At 49.9% G+C, this 21,682-nt stretch overlaps 10 protein-coding genes and 1 non-coding gene across 11 annotated transcripts; 5 read left to right on the top strand and 6 right to left on the bottom strand.

Annotated features, from left to right (window-relative positions):
* Positions 1–1,542: 1,542 nt before the first annotated feature.
* Positions 1,543–1,613, bottom strand: ATNIH1004_007879. Its single transcript has one exon. It is a non-coding gene; the product is annotated as a tRNA-Gly (tRNA).
* Positions 1,614–3,194: 1,581 nt separating this feature from the next.
* Positions 3,195–4,402, top strand: ATNIH1004_007878 (slipin family protein; the record flags this gene model as incomplete). Its single annotated transcript, XM_033572494.1, has 4 exons — positions 3,195–3,384; positions 3,442–3,559; positions 3,618–4,110; positions 4,166–4,402. 4 exons carry the CDS (start codon positions 3,195–3,197, stop codon positions 4,400–4,402), a joined length of 1,038 nt encoding a protein of 345 aa, XP_033425809.1.
* Positions 4,403–4,895: 493 nt separating this feature from the next.
* ATNIH1004_007877 (uncharacterized protein) lies at positions 4,896–5,927 on the top strand (the record flags this gene model as incomplete). Its single annotated transcript, XM_033572493.1, has 1 exon — positions 4,896–5,927. The coding sequence occupies one exon, from the start codon at positions 4,896–4,898 to the stop codon at positions 5,925–5,927; it is 1,032 nt and encodes a 343-aa protein (XP_033425808.1).
* Positions 5,928–6,712: 785 nt separating this feature from the next.
* On the top strand, positions 6,713–8,602 carry ATNIH1004_007876 (glycosyltransferase domain-containing protein; the record flags this gene model as incomplete). The annotated part of the gene is made up of 2 exons (XM_033572492.1): positions 6,713–6,898; positions 6,983–8,602. 2 exons carry the CDS (start codon positions 6,713–6,715, stop codon positions 8,600–8,602), a joined length of 1,806 nt encoding a protein of 601 aa, XP_033425807.1.
* Positions 8,603–8,918: 316 nt separating this feature from the next.
* ATNIH1004_007875 (uncharacterized protein) lies at positions 8,919–10,616 on the bottom strand (the record flags this gene model as incomplete). Its single annotated transcript, XM_033572491.1, has 3 exons — positions 8,919–9,377; positions 9,624–9,776; positions 10,164–10,616. 3 exons carry the CDS (start codon positions 10,614–10,616, stop codon positions 8,919–8,921), a joined length of 1,065 nt encoding a protein of 354 aa, XP_033425806.1.
* Positions 10,617–10,915: 299 nt separating this feature from the next.
* Positions 10,916–12,875, bottom strand: nop58 (RNA-processing protein NOP58; the record flags this gene model as incomplete). Its single annotated transcript, XM_033572490.1, has 3 exons — positions 10,916–12,405; positions 12,467–12,627; positions 12,751–12,875. 3 exons carry the CDS (start codon positions 12,873–12,875, stop codon positions 10,916–10,918), a joined length of 1,776 nt encoding a protein of 591 aa, XP_033425805.1.
* A 302-nt stretch (positions 12,876–13,177) lies between these two features.
* On the top strand, positions 13,178–14,481 carry VMA6 (H(+)-transporting V0 sector ATPase subunit d; the record flags this gene model as incomplete). Its single annotated transcript, XM_033572489.1, has 4 exons — positions 13,178–13,209; positions 13,262–13,350; positions 13,434–14,320; positions 14,398–14,481. 4 exons carry the CDS (start codon positions 13,178–13,180, stop codon positions 14,479–14,481), a joined length of 1,092 nt encoding a protein of 363 aa, XP_033425804.1.
* Positions 14,482–15,439: 958 nt separating this feature from the next.
* On the bottom strand, positions 15,440–16,846 carry PRS5 (ribose phosphate diphosphokinase subunit PRS5; the record flags this gene model as incomplete). Its single annotated transcript, XM_033572488.1, has 3 exons — positions 15,440–15,496; positions 15,552–15,875; positions 15,932–16,846. 3 exons carry the CDS (start codon positions 16,844–16,846, stop codon positions 15,440–15,442), a joined length of 1,296 nt encoding a protein of 431 aa, XP_033425803.1.
* Positions 16,847–17,627: 781 nt separating this feature from the next.
* On the bottom strand, positions 17,628–17,989 carry ATNIH1004_007871 (ubiquitin-like protein HUB1; the record flags this gene model as incomplete). Its single annotated transcript, XM_033572487.1, has 3 exons — positions 17,628–17,649; positions 17,720–17,858; positions 17,917–17,989. 3 exons carry the CDS (start codon positions 17,987–17,989, stop codon positions 17,628–17,630), a joined length of 234 nt encoding a protein of 77 aa, XP_033425802.1.
* Positions 17,990–18,597: 608 nt separating this feature from the next.
* Positions 18,598–19,327, top strand: ATNIH1004_007870 (PIG-H family GPI synthesis protein; the record flags this gene model as incomplete). Its single annotated transcript, XM_033572486.1, has 3 exons — positions 18,598–18,931; positions 18,996–19,198; positions 19,250–19,327. 3 exons carry the CDS (start codon positions 18,598–18,600, stop codon positions 19,325–19,327), a joined length of 615 nt encoding a protein of 204 aa, XP_033425801.1.
* Positions 19,328–19,432: 105 nt separating this feature from the next.
* On the bottom strand, positions 19,433–21,268 carry ATNIH1004_007869 (pseudouridine synthase DEG1; the record flags this gene model as incomplete). Its single annotated transcript, XM_033572485.1, has 1 exon — positions 19,433–21,268. One exon carries the CDS (start codon positions 21,266–21,268, stop codon positions 19,433–19,435), a length of 1,836 nt encoding a protein of 611 aa, XP_033425800.1.
* Between the last annotated feature and the right edge of the window lie 414 nt (positions 21,269–21,682).

The following is a 21,682-nucleotide window of genomic DNA, read 5'->3' as shown; positions in this document are numbered from 1 at the left end:
CACTTCAATATATTAGATCAGTATCCTAGGAACATGAATACAGTGGGGTGTTGTTCATGCAGAAAACAGACATTTTATTAAGCCCAGACTGCTGAAGAGGCGTCGTCCGATAAGCGCATGCTACACCCGTGGCCCGGAAGTCAGACCTGATGGTATAAATTCAAGGTAAGAAGGCGTCTTCTAGGTAGGAAGCTCATAAACCTATGTCTCAACAAAGCGAGTCTGGTGGAATACTTAACCCCCCACAATGCTCTCCAAGCTGTCCAGGTTCTTGCTGGTAGGTACCGCCTTAGCTGTCCCTGATAATCTACAGCCACGACAGAATAATAGGCCCAGCATCCATGTATTTGGCGCGGATGAAACAACTGCCCCCCTGGTTTTGGTACCGCAGGAAGCATTGTGAAACTGATGCTCAATGCACATCCAGGTACCACATCCAAGGCGATCAACTATCCGTCCATTGGAGGGGATTCGTACGGCTACTCTGTCCAGCAGAGCGTGCGGCCGTTACCAACCAAGTCACCAGTCTCGTAAATCGCTGCCCAAACACGAAAGTAGAACTGGTTGGTTATTCACAGGTAGTGTTCATGTCACTTCCCTTCTTTTGCTACATGCGAAATACAGAGGCTTATTGGTCTGAACCCAGGGTGCACAAACCATCCATGACGCAATTTGTGACGGAGGCAACCCCATACTCAACACTGCAGCTCACATTTCTAGCTCCTTTGGCTCCCATGTCAAGGGGATCATTTGGATGGGGAGCCCTCGACACACTCCTGGTGCAACATACAATGCTGGGAGCCCGAGCTACCTAGTGTAGGTACTCAGGTCATGTTTTAACTATGGGAGAGGGTAACCTGAACCTGGTGTTGCTAGTTTGATCCCTGTCCAAGCGGGCAGGCTGTACTACAGTTTATAAATAGGAAACTAGGTTAGTGTTACACACTCCTGTTTAAATGCGAGGATATTAGGAACAGTTAGAATCCTATATCATTCACATATTTTACTGAGTTGAAGTTGGTAGGGGGTTCGTCAACAAGAATGGGACTGTTTCTATTCGGAGTCAGTCATATCTACAATTTGTTTAACGTTGATCAATAAAAAAGAGTGAAAAGAAACGATGAAAAGAAACGGGGATTTGAAAGTCTTGGGCCCAAAAATGAAAAGGAATAAAGAGAACTTTTCTATTTCACATCTTAAGGTACTATTTACACTCAAGCCTATGCTACTTTAGGAATGTCCGCTCACATGACCATAATTCTGCCGGACTTTCAAATTTCAATGACGTCAACGCATCTACGCACAGCCATGGCCATGTTCCACCACTATCACAATCGCCACGCTGGTCGGTCCTGCGACTGTATACCTGCGGCCATATTATTTATACGCACTTTAGAGTTGTAAATTGTTATGTTTTTATAAAAAATATATTTATTTAGTAGAGATATATAGAGATACATGAGGTAAGTGGACAGCTGAGCGGCGATGGGCTTCCTAGAAGCGAGTAGGCTAGGTGTGAAAATCGCGAAGTCCAAAAAAGAATGCATCATCCGTGAATCGAACACGGGCCTCATCGATGGCAACGATGAATTCTACCACTAGACCAATGATGCTCCTGTTGAATAATCTTTGATTATATTATTAATTGATAATATAAGAAATCTGGAACCTAATATAATCACCAACCCACGATGGCTTTAACTGATCACTCTGGAATGCTACAAATAAAAATACAACTTTATGGGGGCTCCAACTTCTTTTTCCATCATGTCTGCTAACAGAATAAAACTTCGCTCGTTGCTGTTTTACCTTAGTAGGGTTGCCGATTTTGGGTATATATTTTTGCGATATACTTTTCATCCGACTAGATACAACCGCCTGAGCCAGCATATATGACTCCGAACAAGGCTTGTCGCCGTAACTATATTATATAGGCTCCTACGGAATTATGCGCCTAGTTGGCCCTCACATACCTGGGAAGGTTCCCTAGCCAACACCGATAAAGTTCAGTAGAATATGTGGACGACCCACTATGGTGCCGCCCAAGTAGGGTGCCAGTGGTAGCATCTGTCTGCTGTCCTTCCTATTACCTAAATGTGCCAGTATCAACCGGAAGAGAAAAGTGTACAATAACATAATGGTGGGAAGAGAGGCCATGCTATTCCCTGTAAACGCGTCCTTAATCTGGGTGCGGCTCGATTTTCGGAACCAACGTCCGAGGTAATGTGGATAGATTCTGCTAGTCTCTGACGATGTTGCGCAAAGGAAGCACTGCCCCATTGCGCCCGGTTGCATTAGCAGTTGAATGTCATATAACCAGTCCAGGATATTTGTTTGGATGGAAGGTATGGCATGGAAGGTGGTGACGTATGAATAAAACCATACATGGCGAGAGACGACGTGCCGCCATCAGAGAGCCCTGCTTTCCAGTGTAATGGACGGCCAAACAAGGCTGTGTACGCATCTGGAACCAACTACCACTAACCAACAGCTATCATATTGGGGCTAACCGAAGTTCGACGGCTAGAAAACATCTAGAAGGCTAGAAGCAGTAGTATACCCTGGACCATATTATGATCAACTAGTCATCCCTCGGAGAAATAGACCAGTGTTCATGGTTGCCCCATTCGTGACGTGCTGACGTTTTCCCCAAAGGAGCAATCTCGTATTATAGCTTGGATCAAGTTACTTGGCCAGAGCAATAGATGATGGCCTATGACGATGCCGTGAGGAGAACCTGATCACGAGCACCAAAGGATCTCCTTACTCAGGCCTGGGCGAAGGGGGCATTGGAAACCTAAAAGAGAGGCTTCAGGCGGGCTAAACCCAGACAGGCATAGCCGAAGGTGCTCCACCATAGGACTAGGAGTCGCCCGAAAGACCCACACCTTGTAGCGCAGTCTGGTTGAGGAGCGAGCAGATCCCTAAGTACGGAGTCCTGATGTAGCAAACTGAGGCAGTCTGACTTGGATGCGCGAGATATTTAACTACCCCTGCCTTCCTCCGCTCTGCATCTCATCGTCGTCACGTATCCCACTCTCAAAGTTACAGCCTACATTCCAATTGTAACCTTCATCTTCTATCTATCTGATTATATCCGGTTGCTCTCCCACCTTTTTGACTGTCAAATCCATCAACTTGTCTCCACCTGCGACCGTATACAAAGTGTCTAGCAATCCCTGCCGACAACAAAAATGTCCGTTGAAGCCCGCTCCGAGTCAAATGGCAAAGCGCCCGCCCAGTCTTCGGGCTCCCACCATCGGTCCGCGTCCGGGCTGGTCAATGTCCAACCTGCTCGTCTGGGCGATTTGCAACCCAAATATGCGCAAAAGATTCAGCACGATGGTGATAATCCCGATGCCCACGGGTGGTATTCGGGGATGAGTAAGTGCCTATCTGTAGAACCTTTTGCCTCGTTAGTGCCTTAACAAATTCTTGCAGTCCACACCCTCGGAGAGTGTATCGGATTCTTGGGCGCCATCCCATGCTGTATTTGCTGCCCTAACCCGTTCAAACCAGTGGCCCAAGGCGAGGTCGGTTTGGTGTCTAAATTCGGACGGTTCGTGGGCCCATATTTACTACGGCCTAAGAGACTATTAGACTGACGCTTCGTTTAGGTTTGAGCGTTCTGTCGACCCTGGTCTGGTTAAAGTGAACCCTCTGAGCGAGCATCTTACCGCCGTGGATGTCAAGATTCAGATCGTTGAGGTCCCTCGTCAGGTCTGCATGACCAAGGATAATGTTACCTTGAACCTGACCTCGGTGATCTACTACCAAATCGTCTCTCCCCACAAGGCTGCTTTCGGTATCTCCAATGTACGTCAGGCGCTTATAGAGCGCACTCAGACAACTCTACGCCATGTCATTGGCGCCAGGGTTCTGCAGGATGTGATCGAACGACGTGAGGAGATTGCGCAGTCGACGTCCGAGATTATTGAGGATGTGGCAGCTGGCTGGGGTGTCCTGGTCGAGTCCATGCTTATCAAGGACATCATCTTCAGCGATGACCTGCAAGACTCGCTATCCATGGCTGCGCAGTCCAAGCGTATCGGCGAAAGTAAGGTTATTGCTGCTCGCGCCGAAGTGGAGTCAGCCAAATTGATGCGACAGGTATGATTGGGCTCATTGGGTACGCTCTTGGAATGAAAGCTAACGCTCCCTTTAGGCTGCCGATATTCTTTCCTCTGCCCCTGCGATGCAAATTCGGTATCTCGAGGCCATGCAGTCCATGGCCAAGACCGCAAATAGCAAGGTCATCTTCTTGCCTGCGATGAACCAAACTGTGCAGCAACAGCTCGCGGCTGCCGAAAATGCCGGCGAAGGACCTAGTCAATATGGGTCTGGACAGGTGGACGATGGATTTCAACGTGCGATGAATGCACGAGTGGTTGAAAATATCTGAACATGATAGCCGGAGTTGCGCCTACAGCGGGGATTTCGGTACTGAGATGAGTATATGGTAATGTCTGGTTTTAACTCACTGCACCGATGATGGTGATGTGCGTCTAGTCTAGTCTGTCTTTTTTCTTGTTGGATTTGAGTGACGATACCCACTTTCCTTGTTATCGACTGGTCTTAGAGGAACCAGTGGTGTGTAATTTGACCAATTTGAAGGTTACAATTTTATATTGAGTATTTGACACTACTGCATATATATCATAGCGTGTCTGATATGGTCGGCCACCATTACGCGGGGCGGTGAGTGGGCCTTGTGGTGCCTCAAAGCCACCAATTTGTTCGTTCCCAGTAATCCATAGTTAAGTCAGTACAACCATCCATCGCCTAGTTCTTCTGGCTTGACGAACGATCCTTGTTCGGCCCATGCTATAAATATTTACTACGGGCGACCTTGCCCCTCAATGCCTCCAAGAAGGAGTACCCTACTGTCCGATTAAATGGCTTCGTCCCACACCCCTAGTCCAGCCCATGCTGGTGCTCGGACTCCCAACTCACGACCCTCGCTCGAACCCAATTTCACGGACCCTTCCTTTGACCCTGCTGAATTCCTCAACGATGTCCTCCCTCCGCTGACGCTGGCGTCATCGCAGTCAAATGCCGCTCGAGGTACTGGGGCCGTCTCCCTCACCGAGACATCGACCCAAGTCCAATCCATCCTGACCCAGATCAATGCGCAAAATGTTCGGCTCTCGAACAATCTGACCCAACTCACGGATGAAATCCTCCGAAGTGGTGGACGGCTCGCCTACGAGGTCGAGGTGCTGCGCGGAGAAGCGATCGGATTGTCGGATACCTTGACAGAAGCTCTACGGGACGACGTTGCGAAGTTCGTCCCCGACGACCAGCAGCGAGATGGTGCTGGCGATCGAGCAGAATCTGAGGAACAACCACCGCAGAATGGATGCGATGATCGGCCCTCCATGACTGATCCGGAGTATATCACGAAGTTACGAACCTTAAGTCAAGTCCGCTCCCGATTAGAAGAAGTCGTTCAGACCTTCGGAGATGCTATGGAATGGTCATTGCCACCGTCGGAGACGTCACTGGCGTCGTCCTTTATCTCGGTGTCAGCTCCCGACCCCGGTCCTGAGAGCAATAGTCGTGAGGATAAGGGCCAAGAGGTCGCGAAGAAGCTGCGCACCGAAGTGACGGAGCTTCTGGACAGTAATGGCGGTGGTGAACAGGGGATCGAAGCTGCTACACAACGCGTGGAGGCCCTACGAGAACTAACTGTGGTCTGGAAGGGGACGGCAGAGGAGAAGGCGCGGAATCGATTCGTGGATAGCCTGGCGAAGATAGTCGAGGACCGTCGTCGGACATTGGAGAATCAGGGCAGAATAAACTCGTCACAGGAATCGCAAGCCAAATCAAAGGCGCCAACTGGTCATCGGCGCCTGGAAAGTGAAGGGCCCGCGGGTGGAATCTTCCGGAATCTACAGCGTCTACGCGAGGAAATCTATCTGGAGTAAAGGGATTCAAGTCTTGTCGTATAATGTTCGAAAAGTGTATGTATATACAAATTAGAGAGGTGAATAGATGATCAATCTCGAGGCTTACTCCACATTGTTTGTTGGGTGATAACTAACTTGAAACGCCCGTGGAAACAGCCCAAGACAAAGACGATCGTTGGCTGACGCGGCCCATCGAAGTACAGCATTCCCGTGTGCGATGGATGCTGTGTGAGTGGCCTGAGATGGGCTCGACCAGATCAAAATTATAATGCGCTAGACCGAATGGACCCTGAACCTGTCATGTAGGTATATACTCTGGTGTATCTCCGTTGGCAAATCGCCAGTGTTGCGGGAATTGCCTCGACTTCTGGATTTCATCCATATGTGGGAGTCTCCACCGCCGATGTAAATCACTCCCTGTCTCGTTCGCATTTTGCAACATACACTCAAAAGGTCCCAAACTCCTAATCATCTCGACTTCCCGCTGTTTATTTGGTGGGATGTAACTTCCGCTCGTTCTCTCCTCTTTCTCTAATCCTGTCGTCATCATCTCCCTTCCCATACACGCTATACGCATTCCCGCAATATGTTGTGGCCATTGAATTAATTCATTTCCATGGACCAGACTATCGCTACAGTCCCTGCTTTGATTCAATCCGTTCATCGATCGTTTCACAGCAGGAATGTCCATCTCCCGAATGACACCTGTGCCACGTTAAGCGGATTTTGTTCTGGACTTGATGTCCCCTGGATTATTTCTTCTCCCTTGCTCACGTTGAGAAAATCTGCCATACTTGGTGAGTATGGCCACCTTGGGCGGCCACAATGGCCCCTGGGCCGATCGCTATAATTCTATGCTGTCGATGGCGAAGATGGTCTCACACCAGCTCTGTATTTGTCGTGTGAGGAGTCGTCCGACTAGAGCGCTCTTTCTTGCCGTTGCTACATTCTTCGCCCTGACGTTTCTCCTACTACGTTCACCCGCTCAAGTAAGTCGCTCATTTACCTTCGATTCCCCCGTGGTGGGATATTGGGAATTGGACGCTGACACTAACCCTTCGCGATTGCTCTAGCAACCTGTCAATTACTGGTTGAAGTATCCATCATATCGACCGTCCCAAGGGCGCCCTGAGGATGCGCAGGTCGTCCCAACCAGCCTTCCTTCCCTGAGAAGAAATGATACCCTCCCATCTAGTCTTCAGAAATCGAACCCCTCGTTCCATTTTGTCATCCCCGCAACGCAGAAATCCGCTTCCCTATGTCGCATGCTGACCTCCGCTATGATTCTCAACTATCCACCGCCTACGTTGGTTAGCTACGGCAAAGATCTCCCCAAAGGGTCTCGAGATTACGATACGATGGTGGACCGGGTATCAAGCATTTACAAATTCCTCGCATATACTCCGCATATCCAGGACTCTGATTTTGTCCTGATTGCGGACGGAACCAATGACTTTTTCTTTCAATTACCGCCGGAGCTGATGATCCAGCGGTTTCAAAGCCTTTTACGAGATAATAATGCCAAATTGCGAGATAAATACGGTCTAGTGACCGTGGAACGGCCCTCAGGGCCGCCGGAAACAGTGCAGAAGTACTCCCAGAGAGTACTTTTTAGCGCCAGTAAGGCCTGTCTCCCAATCTTGTCGAATGATGCAGGATGTGTCTCCGTGCCGCAGTCCAGCCTCCCTCCGGATGCGTATGGCTGGAAGACCGATGTTCACTCGGAAGGGCACCTGAATCGGCCACGGTGGATCAAACCCGGTGCTGCGATTGGCCAGGTGGCCGATCTGAAGCCGATATACGCTGAATTGATGCGGTATGCAGAGCAGCATCGCAACGTAAGAGGCGATTACGTTGCTTTGACCCAGCTATTTGGGCGACAGGAATATGTGCGGGAGCTGGAACGACGGAGAACCTCCAGCTCGGTCAGGGAATGGCTGTATCACTTGATTGGCATCTCCGATGCCACCAACATTACTAAGATGCGCCCGCGTCTTGAAACTGGACAACGGTATGAATACGGGATTGGACTCGACTACGAATCCCGCTTGTTTTTCAACATGCTTAATTCGCAGAAGGACGTCGAATGGCTTCAGTATAACAACATCTCCAAGACATCTGCCGTCCAGATGCAACACGGCGTTCCACGCGAGAGACGTCTTTTACTGCCGGCGGATCTTGCTTCTGAGAAACTCAAAAACCCGTTTACCCAGCCCAAGTTTGGGAAGAATGAATGGGTGAATCCTCCATTAAACGGGACGCTTGATACCCTCCCCAGCACCCGCAACCATTCTTGGCGCAATATTCCCCTGATGACTAACGTCCACTCGGCCAATGTTCCTGCCTTGGTGCACCTGGATGGGGACCCGATGCTCCGTGACACTTGGTGGTCCAAGATGTGGTATTATAAATGGGCCCGGGCCCTTCTCCGCAAATCCATGCGTGCTCCGACGGGGTTCGATGCGGCGCAGTCAGCCTTACTAGGTGGCCAAGATTGGTGGGATCTGCGAGGCGGCAGGGGCGGCCTTTGGACCGACAAGGGAGAATGGATTGATTATGCCGAAGTCTGTACGGGCTATGAACGAGATCTCTTTAATGATGACCAGGGAACCTGGGGTAAGGAGAGCGGAGACAGTTCCGAGGAGCCTATTTACAACCAATTTGGAAATTTGGTCAAGGGCAAGGGCCATTAAAATGATAATCCTCCAGGGGTTCTGGACTGGTAACTGTGATACCTTACTCTTATTGTATTTGCGCATATTTGCGGGTTGGATTGACCGTTACTTGGTGGCCTGCATTGCAGTATGGCGTTTCGATGGGCTTTCATTTACTCTTTTCTTTACATTTCTCTTCTTCTTGCGGAATAATGTTCTTGTACGATATTTTACTTCTGGGAAGATATATGATACCAAGCTTGTATAGATGAGAAGCCCATAGGACCAACCATGAAATCAAGAATCGACCAATTCGTAAGATATTATACATTTATCCTGAAGCCCAATCAATGTCCTATCCAGCCCCATCTACCGGTCTATTCTCCCCTTTCGGCCCCAATGTTTCCCGAATAATCGTCAAAACCATGCCCACATCCTCATTACTCAATCTCTCCTCTCGCTCCTCAATCACCGTATCCAGCAGCGCCAACGCACCGTAATCATCCTCCGACAATTCCCCCGCTGCTTCCTCTGCCCCCACGCCCTCTTCTTCTCCCTGCGCATCAACCTGCATCTCATCCACTCCATTCGGCATTTCTCCGTCCTGTTCTCCTACCCCTTCCGCTTCTTCCAACTGTTCCCCGCCTTCTTCTCCTCCGTCTTCTCCCATTGAAGAACCATGCAGCCCTACACCAAGATTGATAATCATGAGCACCTCACCCTTCGTCAGCCCAAACGGCTGTAATCGCTGAATCAATTCCCGGAGTGCATCGTCTATCGGCGCGCTCTGGTCCAGCGGAGCGGGTCGTTGTGTCTGCGTTTGCGTTTGCGTTTGCGTTTGCGTTTGCGTTTGCGTCTGCGTCTGCGTCTGTGTCTGCGCGGGTATCCCCTCCGGTGTATATCGTGGGTATTTTAGTATATGTGGCGAGAGACGAGACACGTAGTTATGGATCTATGTAAGTGTTAGATGGGCTAATTCCATTCCATTCATTTCAATTCAATATCAAGCCAAACCAAAAACACAGCTTCAGAAACAAGAGTGAATTTAGTAGTCACATACTTCCTTTACCACGGTATTATGATCGCGCAGATCAGGACTCGGTACCCAGTTCCGTGAATTCGGTGGCGGATTGGGAGGACGTCGTGGTGGGTTTGCAGTGATATATGCTAAGACTTCGATGTTGGAGAGGACGGCGGATTGGGGGTCGACGACCTATATATATTGTATTAGTTTAGGTTTTTGGATTTATTCCGGGGACAGAATATGTGAATATAACCTAGGGTGTAACATACCCTCATCTTTATGAATCTGAACGAATGGATAGTTATGGCTTGATTGATTGATTGATTGATTGATTGATTCGATAAAAAAAAGAGGGGAAAATTGTCAGTTTTGTCGGCAGAATGATTGTCGGGCGGTGAGGCTGAATCCGTTTTACTCTACTTTGCTATTTGGTCTTGTAAACAATAGGTCTATTGAAGCAATATAAAATAAAGAATTCAATATAGAAGCAGTAATTGTATTGATCGATCAATGAATCAATCATAATCATGGAAGGCCCAAAGAAACCACCGCCTGCCCCACCGGTCTAGGCTGTACATTCCGACACGCCTCATCTGCAAACCCATATCCCCACTGCGTCAGTTCCTCCTCCAACGCTTCCAGGTCCACTCCCTGAAGAGCGTGCTCGTCCTCCTGGAGATCTCGCAGCACGCGAAACAGCCATGTCCGACATGTGACTCCCATCGCGTTCAGCTGGCTGTCGTACATGCGGATCGACCGGTCTATCGCGTCTGTTGCGTCCCATGGGACGCTGGCAATGCGTACAAGACCGAATAGAAGGAAGGTCTTGAGGATGCAGGATTCGCGACCGTGCGTGGCTATCCAGCCCGTGCTTTCGTTGATGATGTGGTATTTTGTGCCGGTGGCGGGGGATGCACTGTCATGATGGTAGTGGTGGTGGTAGAGGGTCCAGTGGAAGTTGTTGGGTTGTGGAGGATCCGTACGAATATAGAGGGCGATGTAGAGGTTGTTCGGCATTAGGGAAGTCATGTTAGTTGTAGTTGTAGTACTGAGTTGTACGGAGGTAGGACAGGATGGGTTGACGGTGATATCAACATTATTCCTAACTTCAAGTCCTATAGTAAAAACTCGAGCACCGCTGCGCCATGGATAGACCTGCATTCCATCCGTAAATGCCACCCAAGAATATAAATCGAAAGCAAAGGCAAAACAACAAATAAAAGAAAATCACAAGAAAATTTCAAACCCACACAGACTATGATATCATACAGGAAATTTGAAGCGTGCCCATCAGGTGTAAACTTTTTTCTTTGCGACTGGAACATCATCTACTCCTTGCTCTTCTTCTTCTTCTTCTTTTTCTCGGCGCTATCCACCTCCTCGCCGTCGTCTGTCCGCTTGCGCTTCTTCTCGTCACCCTTGGAAGCCTTCTTGGCTTCCTTCTTGGCCTTCTTCAGATCCTTCTTGCTGATCGAGCTGGGGTTGCCGGCAGCATCGAACTCGATCTCGCCGCGCTCGAGCTTCCGCTTGTACCGCTTCACGCTCAGACCGGCCTTTTCGGCCATCTTCTCGAGTTCCACATCTTTGCCCTTCTTGGATTTGTGCTTCTTTCCACTTTCCTCTTCCGATTCGTCCGACGAATCGTTGTCCTTGGTGCCATTGACCTGGGGCTCTTCGCCAGAGGAGTCCACATCAGCCATATCCTGGTCCTCGACTTCCTCCACCAGCTTCTTGCGCTTCTTAGCAGAGGGCTCGTCACCAGTAGTGGCGTCGGCGTCGGCATTGTATGTCCGGGCTTCGTTGATTTCGAATTTCGAAGGTTGCACAGCGGCACCGTTGGGTGCAATGGCAACACCGCGGGGCTTGAGGGGTTTGCCCTCCATGGCTGCTAGTTTCCGCTCGAGGTTGTACCGCGCTTCCGTTCCCAGAGCGGACTTGTCCTCCTCCGTAGCGTCATCATCCCACTCGGCTAGAGCGTCCACACGGATACCCAGAGAGGCCTTGGCCGCCAGGACACGCGCCATCTTGCCCTTGTTCTTGCCAGTGGCTTGGCCGATGAGGGAAGCATGGTAGATGAGACCGTATTTCGGGGTGTCGTGCTTCGTCTTCAGGGCACGGAACAGCGCCTTCTCGGCTCCCAGAATCTGAATAGTACTGGCAGGGCTCTTGGAGAGATTGGTCAAGCTGCCGGCGTGGGCAATGAGACGGGCACCGACAAGGTCGCCGACGAGGGCCGTCAGGTTCGGAGCAATCGCGTTCATACGAGCGGATAGGTAGCTGGCCAACTGCTGGCGGTATTCAGAAAATCCAACCACCTGCTCAGCTAGCGCCTGGATGTTTTCTAAATCGTCCTGGCTGATCTCAGTACCCATGGAGCGATCGGCTGCGGCCTTGACGGAACCCTCGAGCTCCTCGGGTAGGATCTCGGCCAGATCGGAGGCCTCCCAATTGGTCCTCATGCCCATCTTCAGAACGAGCTTGGCGTAGGCAAGGTTATCGTTGAGGATCTTCGCCAGCTCAGGGAAATGCCAGCCATACCATTCCTTCACACGCATAGCATAGTTGTTGAGTTCCTTGTCCAAATCATCCAACAGACCGATGGCCTGCACGATCATGGTGTCAATCTTATCGGGAGAAAACTTGAGCTTATGTCTAGCGAGGGAATGGGACAGACCCAGGGCCATGGTAGACATATCCTGGGGGAGGAGACCGGGGATTAACGTAGGTAGGTGTTCACGGATAGCACGATAGATATCGGCGGTGGAGGAGTCGGCCACCAGTTGGATTGACATGCCGGGAAGCTTGCCAATGGCATTTCCTTCACAATTCCACGTTAATATCCGCGTCTACTTTTGCGACTCTCTGTGGAGCACACATACCAAGTTTGGGATCAGCCACTGCCAGTGAGACCTTCTTCTCGTCCTTAATTTCATCTAGAAGACTAGCGAGACGAGGCGTTACTTTTCCCTCAACGAGAGAAGCAACTTCCTCCAGGGCAGTAGTAGCACTGTCAAATTTCTGGAAACTCTTCAATTTCAACCTAATGACAGCGTTAGAACACTCGATCACGTAGGGAAAAATTTTTGCTCCGTGCCCCGGCAAATTGAACGCAGCAGAACACGATACTTCCAGGGCAAGCCAAGCAGCGAGAATCCTGACTTACAAGTTCGAAACACCCTCTGCCGTGGACGCCTCCGTAGTCAAATCATCTCTCTTCAGCAGTTTCTTGTCCTTGGCCTTCAGCAGGGCATAGCCCGCGCTGGTTTCGGTGAGGATAAATAGGGTCATGGTGCACGGCCTCGAATCCCAGCTGTATAGGGTAGGTGAAATCACAGCTCGAAAGAGGAAGGGAAAGAAGAAGAGCGACCGTGGACCAAACCACCGAGAGCGTGCTGGAGGGAATAGTTTCGCTGCTGGCGGGAAATTTTTACCTTCGACCCGAAAAAAGTGAAAAAAACGATGTGAGTGGCTGGTGCGTGCGGCGGTGCGGCTTATGTAACCCGTGCGGCGAAGCGACAACTAACATCAGTATGTACAGACAGAGTAATAGAATAGTACTGCTGTCAATAGTATCGCCCTGGAATCCAACCATGGAGGGTCTGTTCTTCAACGTGCACAGCGGGTATGTTCTCTCCCAGTCCCTTCTCCGAGTCGTCCCCTGACGCTCATCTCAGCTATGTCGAGGGCATTGTCCGAGGATATCGGAATGCCCTCCTCACCAGCCAGCATTATAATAACTTGATCCAATGCGAAACGATTGACGGTCCGTTCTCCTGATTTGATTTCCCGCTCATTCCATCTCCGTCGTTCGCACTAATTTAACTTCACCGGGATTGGCTTGGACAGATGTCAAGTTGCAACTGGCGCCCGCATATGGCGACTTTCTTGCCGCGCTTCCCCCTAACCCCTCCACCTCTGCTCTTGCCGGTAAGATGACAGACAAGCTGGTCGCCGAATTTCGCTACCTCCTCGCTCAATCTACTGGCTCGACGGCCAAATTCCTGGAATACATGACCTATGGGTACATGATCGACAACATCGCTCTCCTGATTACGGGCACGTTACATGAACGAGACACCCGAGAACTCCTGCAGCGGTGCCATCCTCTGGGCTGGTTCGAGACGCTGCCGGTGCTGTGCGTGGCGACGAATATCGAAGAACTGTATAACTCCGTGTTGGTCGAGACCCCGCTGGCCGGTTACTTCAAGGGTAGTCTGAGCCACCAAGACCTTGATGAGCTGAACATCGAGATCGTGCGCAACACACTCTACAAGAATTATCTGGAGGATTTCTATTCGTTCGTAACTACGCACCCCGATTTCACTGGAACCTCCACCCAGGAGGTCATGTCAGAGGTTCTGCAATTCGAGGCGGACCGCCGTGCCATCAACATCACGCTGAACTCTTTCGGCACGGAGCTTTCGAAGCAGGAACGGAGAAAGCTCTACCCTGAGTTCGGTAAGCTCTATCCCGAAGGGTCGCTGATGCTTTCTCGGGCCGAGGATCTGGAAGGGGTTACACTCGCCGTGAGCATCGCTGCGGATTACAAGGCCTTCTTCGACGCCGTGGGTCTCTCACAAGGTGGGGGTGGTCTTAGTGGGATGGGGGGAAGTTCGGATGGAAAGAGTCTCGAGGACCTATTCTACCAGAAGGAAATGGAGTTGTCCAAGTTAACCTTCACTCGTCAATTTACTCCTGCCGTGGTGTATGCATGGATGAGGTTAAAGGAGCAGGTTAGTTCCTCTGACAGAGTATAGAGACCGCACGGCTTCCTAGGAACCAGACCGACTAACCCTGATATTAACCATAGGAAATCCGAAACGTCACCTGGATCGCCGAATGCATTGCGCAAAACCAGAAAGAGCGGATTAGCAACTTTATCTCTGTTTTCTAAACGTTTCGATCTCCTAACTTGTCTCATCTTCCATCCGTCATACCGATCCTGTACTCGTATCCGCCCTGTGATATTGTGCCGGTCATCCGTTTTCACTCTGGTTTTCATGTGTCTAGTTTTATCAAGTACCCACTTCCCTGTAATGAGCGCATTAAATCCCCCGGCAGATCCTGTCGGTGTTTCCTTGTGATCTCTTCTATTTATCTATCTATCTATTCCTACTGTGGCGTTTGGGGGATTCGTTCTGCTTTTGCGTTGTGTGAAATAGCACAGTATAGATACTTCTCAATTGAGCAACTTTCCCTCGCATCTGTAGGATGAGTATAGTATAGCATCTAGGATCTGTCTACCTAGCATGTCTCTTGCTTTCCTTCAGTGTATCCTTCAGTGTATCCTTCAGTGTACCTACCTATATAACTTTTTTGATGGCTGCTGTCCTGCTCTCAGCATGTATTTTGTAGTGTGGTACATGACAAGCTAGGTAGACAGACAACATCCTGGATGTATAGATAACACGGATGTTTTGTTTGAGTGAAATCGTTCTTTCCTGCGCCAGAACCATGCATTCAACCTCGTCAAATGTAACAGTTATTATCTTTGGCACCGACTTGATCTGTATGTGATGTCGAAGATGATTTCTCGTGCTTGATGAATCCGAAAAATTAGGTATCTAGAACTACCAAAATATTGATTTAAATATGAAGTCTTGGCTTAGCAGCCATCGTTGTATAACCTTATTTAAGACCCATTTTTAAGATCCACTGAATATATGGAAGGAAATGACGAGAGTAAGTATGATATGCATAGACCTAGGCATGATGATGCCTTGACACAATTCGTTAATGAGTAAATCAAGAAATCCCTAAAACGTGACTTCAGTTCATCGCTGTTTTTCGATATTCATTTCAAATGTGGAACACTAAGAAACAAAAGACAGCGTTTTTGGTAGGTGAGTCGGTCAGTCGTACTGGAAGAGAACGCTGATACTTTCTCCATGATGGACTCGGCGGATGGCCTGTGATTGAATATTAGCATCTTACCCCGTTTTAAAGTCTAAAACTGTGGATTACCTCTGCAAAGACATGACCAACTTCCAAAACTTCCAGTTTGGGGCATCGTCGTAGGTGATCTGCTTGGTCCACACTGTTGGTGACTACGACCTTGTCGAGAGCGCTGGCGTTGATGCGGTCAATTGCATCCCCACTCAGGATTCCGTGCGTGACCAGTGCATAGACTTGGGCAGCGCCCTCTTTCTTCAAAAGCTTCGCGGCCCTAGTGATGGTATTCGACGTGTCCGCAAGGTCATCGATGAGAATCGTTGTGCGGTCCTTCACGTCTCCAACCAACATCATCGTGGCGTTTTGACGTTCCGTGATTCGCGTAGGGCGTCGTTCCTATAAGCAGTTAGGACTAATTATGAGCCGCAAACGCTGATAAGATTATTACAAACCTTGTGAATTAGAGCAAACTCCATGCCCATAGAATCGGCAATGGCCGTGGCTCGCTTGGCACCACCGGCATCGGGACTGACAATCACTGTACCCTTATAGTTGGGGATATTGCGCTGGATGTAGCTCTTGAGGAGAGGTCGTCCGTACAAATTGTCAACCGGGATATCGAAGAAGCCTTGGTACTGAGGATCATGCAGATCCATCGTGATGATGTGGTCTGCACCCGCACAGGTGAGCAAGTCGGCCACTAAGGTACCGGCCTGAGCTACCCATTGTTTGTAACCAGGACGGGGTTGGAAGTTGTTGATCTTGACCGCGCTGTCGTCAGAGACATTTCCATTGGCGAGAATGGACTTCATCGAATCGATTGTGTCGCTGCGAGGGAGCCCATTGGATGAGCGTTTCTTGACGGGACTGCCATTGTTAAGCTCATCCAACTGCGCCTTTGCAAGACCCTTCTGCAGGTTGTCAACGCTGTTGAGGAGGCTCCCACTCTCGGGCTTTCCGGGATGCGGGGTTGAGGGGGTGCTTTCGAAGGTATAGCCACCGGCTGAACCCGGCTTTCCACTAACCGATGACTTTACCAGAGGCGCCCCGGCCTTGTTGTAGGGGATATCACTCTGACGGGAATACGGAAATAGGGGCAGAACAGCAGTGACTCTCTTCGCGGAGGCCGTCTTGCAAGCCGAGATGGTAATCAACAGTTCCAAGAGGTGGTCGTTCACTTTCCCGCCACCAGATTGTATGATATAGACATCCTTTTCACGGACAGATTCTTTGATCTCAACTCGGGTTTCGCCCACGGCGAATTTCGAAAGCAGGACATCGGCAGGAGGGATGCCCAGAACGCCGCAAATAGTCTGAGTCAGTTGCGGGTGGGACGTGCCACCAATGACCACGATGTTTCGGACCATGTTGTTACACTCGTCAGATTGAAGAGGATCGGGAAAGGAGAATGGTGGTAGAGGAAGGCAGAAGATGAACTTGTTTTGACGTGGTGAAAATGCAAGAAAATCCGATGAGGCGGCAGATCTGGAGGAGGCGGTGGGATCGGTAAAATAGATTAGCACGAAGTATGTATGCAGCACAAGAATTAAAAAAGCCAGTAAGAAGGCGGGATCAAAAAAGGCACAAGCAATCCGGCAGCGGAGAACGACCAACTACCTCATATCGGGGAGGTTAGAAACCGTGACAGATCGATTGGACGGCGAAGACGGCATTGGAGGAGTGACTAGAGGTAGAAGGGTCGTGTGAGTCTCTCCGCCAGCTTAAAAAAAAGGGCAGAAAAAAAAAAAAGTTAGTGGAGACGGTTGCTGCCTCAGGTGTCTTAGCCATTGCCTCAAGGTGGTAGAATGCCGGATCAGGATAGGCGTCTCCAAAGTTCATGCGCCCCACAGAAAATGATAGACAAAACGGAAGGTAAATCAGACAGACGGACATGACAGCTTCCCCCGTTACGAATGGGTTCAGTACGAGAAGAAGAGCGTGGTCTCCATTGGCCGGTAGGTACATGGAAACGTTGGATGGGCGGAAAAAAAAAAAAAAAAAAAAAGAGAAATATAGCATGATAGTAACAGCCCCATGAAATTTCCCTACTCCAATCCTGATTGATGCTTTTGCCCCAGAAGATGTCGGAAAGAGAAAAAACAAAAAAATAAATAAAAGTCAGACAGGCAATAGTACAATCAGACAAGCTCAATCACCTGTGCCAACCTCCCTGTATAACTTGTAGTTAGCATTTACCATTGTAGAGGATACGGACAGGGGGAAAAGAGAGACGATCTTACAAGTCAAGCTGAGCCCCATTTGAAACACTGTAATCAGCAAGTGTAAGGAAGTCTTTAAAAGGACGCTCGCCCTGGCGTTTCAAGAGAATCTCCTGAGAGGTTCGGCCCACACGAGCTGCAACCTGTGCCTTAAAGAGCTCTAGAATCGAGTTAGTAACGCTACCATCAAGTTGGAGGGTGTTTGATGGGCAACAGACTGATCGGATCCGATGCGAGACAGGGTATCGCTGCGCGCGTTCCCAGACGGTCATTGACATAGACCGTGATCATCGGCTCAGAAGTCTGTAGAGCAGCCTTCTTCTTCTTCTCTTTCTTCTCCTTTTTATCCTTCTTTTCTTGTCGTTCGTCTCGCTCCTCCCCTTCCGGACGCCTTCGTTCTCGTTCTCGTTCTCGTTCGCGATCTCCATCTCGATATCTGTCCCCATACCCATCGCTATCCCTATCCCTTCGTGGCGACCGTGCCCGATCTTCTCTGTCTTTGTAGCCGCGGTTTAATCGTCGTCCATGTTCGGGTCGGTCGTCGCCATCGCGTCTTTTCTCTTTCCAGCGAAAACCTCCTCCAGCCTTCCTGTGTCGGTCCCTGTTTCTGTCGCCGTCAAATCTCCTGCCTGGAGATCTGCTCCTGGAACGGTCATCCATTATCCGTGAATGATCAGGCTGCAACGGATGAGTGGGTGATTGGTACAACAGTGAGCTGCAGCGGAGTGTGGCCCGATCCACGTGATGCTGTACGAAAGGAACTAAAATAATTAGCTGGGATTTCCAATCGGGACTAGTTCGATCCAGACCGCCGCCAAGCCCGTCTCTCTTCAGAGGGGTTATTTGCTTCCTCCGGAACTCATACTTGGCCCATCCCAAAGTCATAAATTGATAGGTAAATGCCCGGTCGTCTCATCTCACGGCGTCCATCTCCGACCACGGTGTCGTTTACGGTCTCCAATGCCTCCCGACACACGAGCACCCCGGCAAAGATCCTCTTCTACTTCCAAATCCTGTTGCGCGCATTGATTTTTGTCTGCGTGGTTTTCTTCAACATCGCAAGGCAGCGGGACTCGTACTTTTATCAAGATGGATCGGCTCTGCGCTGGTCAGTGATTTGGTCCTCTTCGTTAGGGTCGTTCATCTGCCGTATTGCGGATGTATATAGTCCGGTGGTCGTCACGTTGGTTAGTGCGGTAGTGATATACGGCGTCTTCAGAAAGGGGTATACGGGTATGTGACAGATAACCCTCGTGGGATCCAATCATGGATACTAATTGTGATCTCTGCTATACAGAAGAGTCACTGCTCGTTATACGCGGCCTAGGGATCCAAACATCTACCTCCTCCTTGACTTACCTGTCCAAAGCTTCGACGAGATTCATACCTACCACGCAGATTCAAGATATCGTGATACACGAGGCATTCAAGGGGTTTGAGGTTCGATTTTATCTCGCGGTTATTGTGGAAGGAGAGCCCGAAGTGGTGGTGGTTTTCCCGGTATGTGCGTCTCACTGGTAATATTGGAAGAGCTTACCAATGTCGATGTAGAAACTTTTACCGAAACGGGCGATATTGGAAGAAGTCTGGAGGGGCTCGCGACGTTGCCTTTATGATTCGAAGTCGTAAGGCAGGGTCGTCTAGCTGGTGCTAGATGAAAGTAGCTGATTCACGTCTATATGCTCTATATTCTATCAAGGTATGTGCAGCTCTTTTTTCTTTCCCTTTTCTCTTTCACAATTCCATTTGCTCCGCCTCTGCAACTTTTCCAGCCTTCCGTTGTTTTGTAGCCCGCCATCTGGCATTCTGAACTTCTACGGGGTCATTCCTCCTCTTTTGCATGACCGGTATATACTTCCCGCCGACCCTAGTTTCGTTTCCGCCGTAGAAGACCTTTTGTCCTCGATTTTGTTTATCCACGCCCGCATCCGTGAATTCACCGTTGGCAAGACGTTGGTCTCCCTGGCTAATGCTTAAGTCTAGCAACGCTCCTGCCAACACTTCATCGATCTTGCGCTGTCTCCAAACAGACCAGAGCCCGTCCGTGATGCTGCCAAGTCCAAATTTGCCGCTCCCCTTGCCGGACTGGGATTTCATCTGTCTGGGATCCCCAGCGTAAATCCATTCCAACGCATCTTGGCGAGTCCCACTGTTTAGATCGGGGAAAATGCAGTCCCAAAGAACAAGGGGGGCGTCGGAAGCCATCTCGTAGGATGGCTTGGCTGGATTCTTGGATACATCTAATAACTCTGCCACAATAGAAGGCGGTTCAAGTCCCTGGCCTACAAGAAACAGAATACTCACCATGTGCCGGACCTGATGCCACAGGAAGGCAGATCCTTGAAGGGAAAATGTATAGACCTGGGGGTTTTTGGAAGACAAACTCCCTGGCGATTCCGGACCCTGATCAACAGAAGACTCCAGAGGCTGGAAACCAGGTCGACTGAGGTGACCAAGTGGATTGCTCTTCGTGTCGAGCAGCTCAATATCGGAATAATAGATAATCCGTTCAAAATTTTCAATCTGCTTGCTAGTATCCAGCTTGCAAAAGTTCCGAAAGTCATGCACCCCTTCGAAATATTTGGCAGCTTGGCGCATCGCATCGATGTCCAGATACCCTTCTCGGTACTTTGGGCGCGTGTTCTCTGCGCGAGGAGCGAACCCCGGAAGCCCAGGCGTGGGAAAGAAGGCAGGCTGGGTAAAGAAGTATTTATATTGGCGTTCCCGACAAGAGAAGCGAGCGTCGAAGTCCTTCGGCGGATGAGGACACCATGCTAATACCCGAATATCCTCCGGAAGCACTCTATTCAGCATACTTATGTAGGGAAGTTCATCTGCAATATCATCCCAGTTGTCATCAGCAGCGCTCTCTGTCAATCCACTGGTCTCATTCCCATCCTGCATCGTAGTATCCGCAGTAGATAATGCAACATCCTTCTTCTTCGGCCGTGCACTCCGTATCCGAATACCAATCACCTGGCCAAAAGCGCTGACTCCACGATCCGTCCGCCCCGCCTTGGAATACTGACACCCATCCCAATTAAGCGAGTACGGCTTCAAAGCTCTCGGCTTGCGCGGGTCTCCAAACTCCTCGTCCGCGTTTGTTGCCCCCTGCGGAAGAATCAACCTCGTCCGTCGCAAGGCCTTCCACATCTCCTCCTCAATCGTCGGCAGCGGCGTCACATTGCCATTCGTATGCTCCAGCCCATTATACCGCTGTCCCAGATAGGCAAACTTGAGCGCAATAAACCGTGTATTGTACTTCGACGGGTCGATCTCGCGCGCCTCCTTGGGCGGTCGACTGTGCGCCCTGGTCTTCGTGATATCATCCGACTCAGACGCCCTTTTCTTCGCTTTCTTATTCGGAAACACTGCACCATGCTGCTGCTGCAGCTGCTGTTGCTCACCGGAGACCGTACCCGTAGCATACTCCGCCGTACGAGAATGTAACTGACGCTCTAGCTCCGTGATCCGTGATATCAAACTCGGGGTATCCCATGTCGTGTAGTCGGGTTGAGTCTCTTGGGCGTGGCCCTGTGCGGGGAAGGGTTCACCCGCTCCGGAGGACATAGTTGATATTGTGAATTCTTCGACACTGGCGTGTTGTTGATGCGGGGAAGATTGGAAGGCTCGGTGAGTGGTGATGGTGAACAACGGATTCGGCTGTGTTATGCAACTCGAGGTGAACCGGATTCTGCGTTGCAATCTCCACATCCCCCTAGAGATATACGTCGGAAGGTGAGATCGCAGTCCGTTCGGGAGTGAGAATGGAAATTTGATAGGCGAAATCATTCGGAATGGAAGAGTCGGGAAAATTTGGCCCGATGTGTATTGTACATGTATGGTATTAGTACGGACGCACGGATGTCGGTATTTTAGGTCTTGGTCATGGTATATTTTTTAAATATATGCAATTAATAGGGGTTCTTTTTTGGAATTATTATGGCTATGACTACCTTGTATTCTATAGACACGGGTCTATGT

Source organism: Aspergillus tanneri (genome assembly GCF_003426965.1).
Source record: "Aspergillus tanneri strain NIH1004 chromosome Unknown AapTan_7_pilon_pilon_pilon, whole genome shotgun sequence".
In the NCBI taxonomy this organism is placed as follows: Eukaryota; Fungi; Ascomycota; class Eurotiomycetes; order Eurotiales; family Aspergillaceae; genus Aspergillus; species Aspergillus tanneri.
This window is presented reverse-complemented; position numbering and strand designations above follow the sequence as displayed.